The sequence below is a fragment of the Schistocerca americana genome, chromosome 1 (assembly GCF_021461395.2).
Source record: "Schistocerca americana isolate TAMUIC-IGC-003095 chromosome 1, iqSchAmer2.1, whole genome shotgun sequence".
NCBI classification, from domain to species: domain Eukaryota; kingdom Metazoa; phylum Arthropoda; class Insecta; order Orthoptera; family Acrididae; genus Schistocerca; species Schistocerca americana.
In genome coordinates, this window is record NC_060119.1 from 794,874,974 (window position 1) to 794,884,090 (window position 9,117).

At 38.3% G+C, this 9,117-nt stretch overlaps 1 protein-coding gene across 2 annotated transcripts in view; it reads right to left on the reverse strand.

Moving 5' to 3' along the window:
* Nucleotides 1-8,778, reverse strand: part of LOC124545589 (WD repeat-containing protein 74) — a 98,325-nt gene extending 89,547 nt beyond the window's left edge. Inside the window, exons 1-2 of one of the 2 annotated variants that reach the window (XM_047124547.1) lie at nucleotides 8,719-8,778; nucleotides 8,549-8,629 (exon numbers count right to left, since the gene is read on the reverse strand). In XM_047124547.1, the coding sequence (XP_046980503.1) occupies nucleotides 8,549-8,606 (58 nt within the window). In that variant the 5' untranslated portion in view covers nucleotides 8,607-8,629; nucleotides 8,719-8,778. Of the gene's footprint in view, nucleotides 1-8,548 lie in introns of both variants that reach the window. The other variant, XM_047124539.1, reaches the window with a different exon arrangement.
* Nucleotides 8,779-9,117: the final 339 nt, after the last annotated feature.

Below are 9,117 nucleotides of genomic sequence, written 5' to 3' on the forward strand. Positions count from 1 at the left end.
TGAAATAACACTGCTGCTATCAGGACCGAAAGTAAAAAGTGTGCAAATGAGGACATATGGACTCAGTGAATGTGAGAAAATGCAGATAACTGCTAGTGAAGTCCGTCAAATAATGTACAGTGTGATACCATGATTGCAGGAGCAAATATGAATTCAAATAAACTAGTGTTTTTCTGTCAGTAAAATTCGGGGGTGAATTTTTTTTCCACAGGAGAGAGGAAATTGTAACAGGGAAAAAAATTTAGGAGACCTTGAAGCAGAAGTCAGAGCCCATAACTGCATTGAGGTCACAGCAAGACAGCAGATGCTGGTCACTGAGATGTGTGGTCAGCTCCAGTGTCATAAGACTGCAAACACCAGAACCAGGCAATAGCCCAATGTCATGTAATCAATGAAGCCAGACCGGCCTACTGCCATCCTGTTATAGTGGGGTTAACAGATTTTTGGCTTTGGTTCATATGTGACAAGAGGTGTGTCATATTTTTCATTTGCCACAACTCAAAATTCCACAATTCCTACTTGTGTGACATTAATTACAAAGTCTCTTCCTGTTTGTCATGTATGACGTCACATGCCATATGAACTTTACATCTTGGGACAACAGGATGGCAAACATCCCCTATGGAGCTCGTGCAGGGCACTAAAATCCCTTATTTAATGTTTCCACTATGTTACCTTATTCCTGTAAATCATCTGTCAAAATTACATCAACGTTAAGCATATATATCACTGATCAATAAACTCAAGTATGATTTGTTTTATAAACCTAATGTATTTATTGGAATCATGCTACCATACATAAAACCACTTGCTTATTATTAAACAATGCATTTAAGTCAGAATGAGGGAGTGTTGTTTAAACTGTGGACAAAGTGTATCATCAAAGTAACTTGAATAGTACACTATATGTATTAATAAACAACATTCTGAAGTTTGAAAAGTTATAACAAGCAGTGACACTTCATGTTAACTGTAGCTTTCAACCAACTGCAATTACACATAGACAATAGACATCAATCATCAACAGCCGACACTCAATATTAGTTATTCTTGGAGAAATGTGAACAAACTATTTTTTCCAGTGTGTATAGTTGAGCATAAGACACTTTGTGCTCAGTGCATTAGACCTCTGTGAAATGATGTTATATGGTTGCTGACTGGCAACGAGATCATATGCATAGCCTATATGTAAAATGTGTTCATGTGTTAATAAAACATAAGTGTTATTTTGTTCCTAAACATTTTTTCCACATCACTTTGCTGCACTAAAAAAAGAATCTAACATGTTATGGGCCCAGCTCTGAATTAAAGTGAGTTAATAAATTTCACGGTGACATGTTTTTGCACTAAAGTGTGCAGAAGTTCATATAAAGTTCCATTGACTGCACAGTGAATAAAAGTGACTGTTAATATGAGTACAACACAAACACCGCAAATAGAGTGGCTCATAGATCGTGAGAATTATGCAACTTGGAAATTTGCTGTTGAGGCGTATTTGCAATTGGATGACCTTTGGGATGTCGTAATTGGTACACTGAAACCTAGTTTTTCTGCTAAGAAATGGAATGCGAAATCAAAACTAATCCTTTTGATTGAGCCAGTAAATTATGTTCACATAGAAAAGACTATGTCAGCAAAGGAGGACTGGAACAAACTGAAAAATGCATTTGAAGATGGAAGTTTAACCAGTAAAGTAGGATTACTTTGTGAGCTGATAACTACAAGATTAAAGAAGTACAAAAATGCGGATGGATATGTGAATAAAATAATTTCAATCTCACATCATCTGAGGAACACTGGTTGTGGAACCGCGAAGAATGATTTGGCACTTCATTGTTAGCTGGACTACCAGAGAAATATTCACCAATGATTATGGGTTTGGAAAGTTCGGGAATACCCATTACAGCAGACAGTGTGAAGGTAAAGATTCAGCAGATGTGAAAAATGAGCCAGTTTCTTATGATCTAAAGATAGAAAGAGTGTCAACTTTACACTCTAAATACAAGAAGAAGAAACCAATACAATGCTTCAGATGGCAGAAGATTGGAACTTTTCCTTCACAGTGTAACAAAAGGTTGAGTATTAATGAAAAGAAGCATTTTAATTCTAATAGTCCTGAGAGGAAAACTACCCATACAAGTAAGGCACTTTCTGCTTTTTATTCTTTCAGTGAAGCAAGCGACAATCATGTAGAATGATTTCTAAATTCAGGAGCATCTGTGCATATTATTAAAACTCCATCAGTTTTGTATGGTACAATTCAAGGATTGACATTAGAATTTCCACAGTTGAGGGGACTAAGTTAAAGTGTGAACTCGCAGGAAAAGCTGACTTTAATTTGCTACTGAATGGGGAAAAACAAATTGTTACTGCTCATGATGTACATTATGTGAAGAATATTGCAACTGACTTGGTGTCAGTAAGCAAAATAGTAAAGAAGGGTAACAAGGTTATCTTCGATATAGCAGGCGCCAAAATAATTGACTCATGTGACGATATTGTAGCTACTGTAACTAATGTAAACTGTACTTACACATTAAATACAGTTCAAGATATAGCTGAAACTGGAAATCACCCTGTTTACGCTGTATAATGTTTCTTGTGGCATAGGAGATTTGGACATCTGAATAGACAAAGTATGGCATTATTGGAGAATATGGCAACTGAAATGGCAAACTGTGGAAAGAATAACGTACAATGTGAGGCATGTTTGCAAGGGAAGCAGGGTAGTCAAATCAGATCTACTCAAGTCTTGCAACTCATTCATACAGATCTCTGTGGACATACGGAGAATAAATCCTTAGGAGGTAATACTATTTCCTGACATTCACAGACGATTGTTCTAGATACATTCATGTTTACTTTGTAAGCACTAAGGATCAAGTGAGTGATGTATTTGCTGTTTATTGCAAAATGGTCAAAAGAAAGATGGGAAGGAAAAATTAAAATTATTAAATCAGACAACGGATCAGAATATATAAACAGATAGTTTAAGGTACAGTTGAATGATATTTGTATCAGGCATGAGACTACCATTCACTACAGTCCCTCTCAGAATGGAGTTGCAGAATGTGCAAATAGAATTATTGCAGAAAAGGTAAGAATTATGCTAAGAGATGCTGAGCTACCTATGTGTTTCTGGGCAGAGGCATATTAACAGCAGAGTACTTAATTAACAGATCATCTACCAAAGCTGTGACAAACCAGACACCTTATGAAGTATGGAGTTGGAAAAAATTGGACCTAAGGCACTTGAAAATCTTTCGATGTGAAGCCAAGATTCAAATTACAAAACCATTCAGAGGTAAACGGGGTGCAAAATCGCAGAAAGATATTTTTGTTGGATACTGTGAGAATTCCAAAGGATACAGATTTCATAATCCTGTGAATATGAAGATAATAAGCAGTAGAGATGTAGTATTTTTAGAGGATTCTGAACATTAAATAAAGGAAAACAGTCAAAATAATACAGAAATTCAACCAAATATAAGGTGTGATAATGCTTAAAAAGAGATGAAAACTGAAACAGAGGAAGATAAGGATGAAGAGCAAACTGATATGCTACCTGAGAGTGAAACTGAGGATGAAGATTCAATAGTGGAAGTCAGTTTAAGGTGTTTTACACACCAAAATGACATCCAGAGTATGAAACGTATGCTGCCGAAACTTTCAGGCAAGTGCCAATGCTCGAAGTTGGAAAGAGGCAATGGAAAAGGAATTACAGTCATTTTTGGATAATGATACATATGAATAGGTTGACATGCCTGAAAATAAAAAGCCACTAAGAACAGGATGGGAACTGAATATCAAAAATCCTGAGAGTGCAACACAAAAATTCGAGGCCAGATTGATAGTTACAAGATATTATCAGAGAGAAGGAATACATTATCATGAGACTTTCTCACAGTCGTGAAATATTCACCATTAACAAACGTTTTAGCTCTTGCAGTAAGAGAAAATCTATTAATTCATCAAATGGATGTGTAAACAGCCCATATGAATGGAAAGCTGGAAGAGGAAATACATGTGATCCCACCTGATGAAGTTAAAAGACCTTATCAAGGGAAAAAGGAAGTTTGGTGTTTGAAAACGGCATGTACAGATTAAAGCAGAGTGGCCACTGCTGGAATAAATGTTTCTATAAAACTTTGGTAAAACTGGGCCTGCCACAGTCATAATCAGATCAAAGTATAAATTATAAAAGATGCAAGGAAGATATTACAAGCATGGCCATATGGGCATAAAATTGACCCTTCAAAAATGGTTACAGTCAGAATTTAATATGCATGACTTAGATGAAATTAGACAATACTTAGGCATCAAGATTCTAAGAAGTACCAACATGGAAGAATTATGGATTGATCAATCTCTGTATACAAGAAAACTGACCGAGTTAGGTACAACAGTGGTTAGCACAATCAACTCGTATTCGCGAGGATGACGGTTCTAACCCGCATCCAGCCATCCTGATTCAAGCTTTCCATGATTTGCCTAAATTGCTTACGGCAAATGGTTCCTTTGAAAGGGCACAGCCGACTCCCTTCCCCATCTATATCTGCATCCATACTCCACAAGCCACCTGACAGTGCGTGGCGGAGGGTACCTTGAATACCTTTATCAATTCTCCCTTCTATTCCAGTCTCGTATTGTTCGTGGAAAGAATGATTGACGGTATGCCGCTGTGTGGGCTCTAATCTCTCTGATTTTATCCTCATAGTCTCTTCGTGAGATATACGTAGGAGGGAGCAATATACTGCTGGACTCCTTGGTGAAGGTATGTTCTCGTAACTTTAACAAAAGCCCGTACCAAACTATTGAGCGTCTCTCTTGCAGAGTCTTCGACTGGAGTTTATCTATCATCTTTCGGGATTACTACATGAACCTGTAATGAAGCGCGCTGCTCTCCGTTGGATCTTCTCTATCTCTTCTATCAACCCTATCTGGTACAAATCCCACACCGGTGAGCAGTATACAAGCAGTGGGCGAACAAGTGAACTGTAACCTACTTCCTTTGTTTTCGGACTGCATTTCCTTAGGATTCTTCCAATGAATCTCAGCCTGGCATCTGCTTTACCGAAGATTAATTTCATATGGTCATTCCATTTTAAATCACTCCTAATGCCTACTCCCAGATAATTTATGGAATTAACTGCTTCCAGTTGCTGACCTGCTATAGTGTAGCTAAGTGATATAAAGGATCTTTCTTTCTATGTATTCACAGCACATTACACTTGTCTACATTGAGATTCAATTGCCAATCCCTGCACCATGCATCAATTCGTTGCAGATCCTCCTGCATGTCAGTACAATTTTCCATTGTTACAACCTCTCCATATACTACAGCATCATCTGCAAATAGTCTCAGTGAACTTCCGATGTTATCCACACAGTCATTTATGTTGTTGTGGTTTTCAGTCCTGAGACTGGTTTGATGCATCTCTCCATGCTACTCTATCCTGTGCAAGCTTCTTCATCTCCCAGTACCTACTGCAACCTACATCCTTCTGAATCTGCTTGGTGTATTCATCTCTTGGTCTCCCTCTACGATTTTTACCCTCTACACTGCCCTCCAGTACTAAATTGGTTTATATATATTGTTAATAGTAACAGTCCTGCGACACTCCCTGTGGTACACCTGAAATCACTCTTACTTCAGAAGACTTCTCTCCATTGAGAATGACATGCTGCTTTCTGTTATCTAGGAACTCTTCAATCCAATCACACAATTTGTCTGATAGTCCATATTCTCTTCTTTTGTTCATTAAACACCTGTGGGGAACTGTATCAAATGCCTTGTGGAAGTCAGGAAACATGGCATCTACCTGGGAACCCGCATCTGTGTCTTGTGGACGATTAGCACGAGCTGGGTTTCACACGATCATCTTTTTCGAAACCCATGCTGATTCCTACAGAGTAGATTTCTAGTCTCCAGAAAGTCATTATACTCTAACATAATACTTGTTCCAAAATTCTACAACTGATCGACGTTAGAGATATAGGTCTATAGTTCTGCACATCTGTTTGTTGTCCCTTCTTGAAAACGGCAATGACCTGTGCCCTTTTCCAATATTTTGGAATGCTACGCTCTTCTAGAGACCTACGATACACCGCTGCAAGAAGGGGAGCAACTTCCTTTGCTTATTCTGTGTAAAAATACCCCATCAGGCCAAGCGCCATTTCCTCTTCAGAGCAATTGGGCTGATGACCCCATAGTCTGGTTCTCTCCCCCATATCAACCAACCAACTAGAAAAATCTTACAAAAGTTTGGTGTGGGACATTGTAAGCCTCAATGGTAAAGAGTGCTAAACTGTTAATAACTGATGGGGGAAGAAATGTAAAGAAAGTGTACTCTATCTGGAAGCTGTAGGAAGTCTACTGTACTTAGCACACAATTCCAGACCAAACATTCCATTTGCCACAAATGCTGTAAGCAAGTTTTGCAATGTTACAAGAAAAAAACACTGGTTGGCACTCAATGGGATATTCAGAATTTAAGGGCAACTAATGATTACTAGCTAAAATATTCTAAAAAAGGGACACACAAATTTAGAAGGGTACAGTGATGCAGACTGGAGAAGTAACCTGGAAAGCAGACACTATCACTGGAAACTGCTTTAAATAACGCGAGCCTTGATATTCAGGTAATGCAAGAGACAGAGAAAAGCTGCTTTGAACGTTGTGGAAGCTGAATATATGGCTTTATTGTCCACTAGCCAAGAAGCTCTGTGGATCAGAATACTGATGGGTGAAATAAATCTCTTACATATATAAACCCAACTGTGATATTTTGCGATAATGTGGAGGCTGTTAAGCTTGCCAACAATAATGTCACCAGTGTGAGAACCTACCATACTGACCTAAACCGACATTTTACCAGAGATCATCTGGAGCAGGAAAATATAACCATCAATTATCTGTGCACAGAAGAAATGTTATCAGATCTCCTGAACAGGACTCTCAATAAAGATAAGTTTCAGAAGATGGTGAACCATTACGATCTAATCTGTGATGTGTAGTGTTCCCTATCTGAGAAACATCTGTTTAAGCGAGAGTGTTGGAGAAATGTGAACAAAGTATTTTTCTAGTGTGTATAGCTGTGCATAGGACATTTGGTGTTGAGTGTATTAGACCTCTGTGAAATGATATTCTATGGTTGTTGATTGGCAATGATACTGTGTGCATAGCCAGTATGTAAAATGAGTTCATGTGTTAATTAAATATAAGTTTTACTTTGTGCCTAAACAATTTTTCAAATTTTCCACATCATTTCATTGGACAAAACAAAGAATCCAACAGTTGAAACTTCCTGGCAGATTAAAACTCTGTGCCGGACCGAGACTCAAACTCGGGACCTTTGCCTTTCGCGGGCAAGTGCTCTACTAACTGAGCTACCCAAGCACGACTCACGCACCGTCCTCCCGGCTTTACTTCTGCCAGTATCTCGTCTCCTACGTTCCAGTACCTCAGTTGGTAGAGCACTTGCCCGCAAAAGGCAAAGGTCCCGAGTTTGAGTCTCGATCCGGCACACAGTTTTAATCTGCCAGGAAGTTTCATATAAGCACACACTCCGCTGCAGAGTGAAAATCTCATTTTGAATCCAACAGTTGTCTGTAGTACAAATACGGTTACAATTCAAGTATGTATTAACACAAAATACTAGTAAATAACCAGCTTGTAGCCATATTAACATACGAAAGTGTAAGTTGAATGTAAACTGAGTCATTACACACCATCACATTTAATTGCACAAATGATCCATGGAACATCAAAGTAACCCTGGGAGGGGAGGCATGTGGATCGAGTTAAAATGGAGATAACAGGCAGAAATGGCCAATACAGATTACATCTGCAAAACAATGAACATAAGTAGTGAACAATGAACATACGTAATAACCGAAATTTACATTGCTAAGTTTAGAGGGCCATACTCGGGTAAACTGTATAAGGACTGGTTGACAAAGGGGTCTCTATAAGGCCTGGTTGACAAAGGACTCTCTAGAAATAGATTAAGGATATACGAGATTTTGTTGTAATATCATTAACATAGTGTGGCAGACCACGTGGCCTATATAGCTCAGTAATGGTAAAAAACTTTGTCAGTAAGATGTTGTAACAGGTCATAGATTTAGACAATTAGGCTAGAACGGAAACATCCTTTTATTCAACACAAACACATCATTAGATTTGTAGTGCCGAAGTCACCATATTATGAGTCATTGAATTTAATTGGTCTTATTTCTCACTATTACACGTGTGTCCGTGTCGCATGAAATCGCCAGCAGGAGGGGGATACCTGATGCTTATGGGGGGAAAAAAGGTCCACATACAGTTAATGAGGGGAGAATCTTCACAACCTGTTGTCACTCAACTAATGTCATGAAAGATGAACCACATGGAACTGGAAAGGTAGCTAGTTATCACTATTTTAGCTAGTTATCACTATTTTATAAAACATATTTATCGGAAAAACAATTTCTAAGCCGCAGTCACCGGCATTTAGTGGCTGTTGAAAATTCTGCATGACTTTTAAGCAAAGGGTAGACTTACCTTTAAAAGTTCCTAAAAGACAACCGGCAAATATATTCGAATCTCGCTTGTAAGACATGGTGGACAACCTCTCGACTACATCTGTAACAACACACAGTTACACACGCACTATAACACACCGTCAAACAATAAACACACACTAGAGCACGTGTTCAAATCAAAATATTTACATTCTGTCTTACAAGCAAGAGCAAAGATAACAAGACGTTATTCTACTTGAACTAATTTCTGAGCATAGATGTTAGCAGAACAATAGTAATCGTCACAATATGCTGCATAGTTTGACTAAAGGCGAGACATCTTTACGTATATGGCCTGAAAAGCGTCATTATGTTATTGTCATGGGAAAAATATTTAGTTTCTTCGTTACTTTTTCAAACTCAGATATTAGATTTTATTTTCAGCCAGCTCGTTCTCCGTACCAGAGTTAACGGAACGGAAAGCGTCGCCGTCAAAAAGAGGTACGTGCACACCAGACAGAACGTCAATACCTCATTTCTCTTAATTTAACCTAGCACCGAAAGGTAATGTTGTGGTTGTCATTAAATGGAATGACATGTCTGTATTTG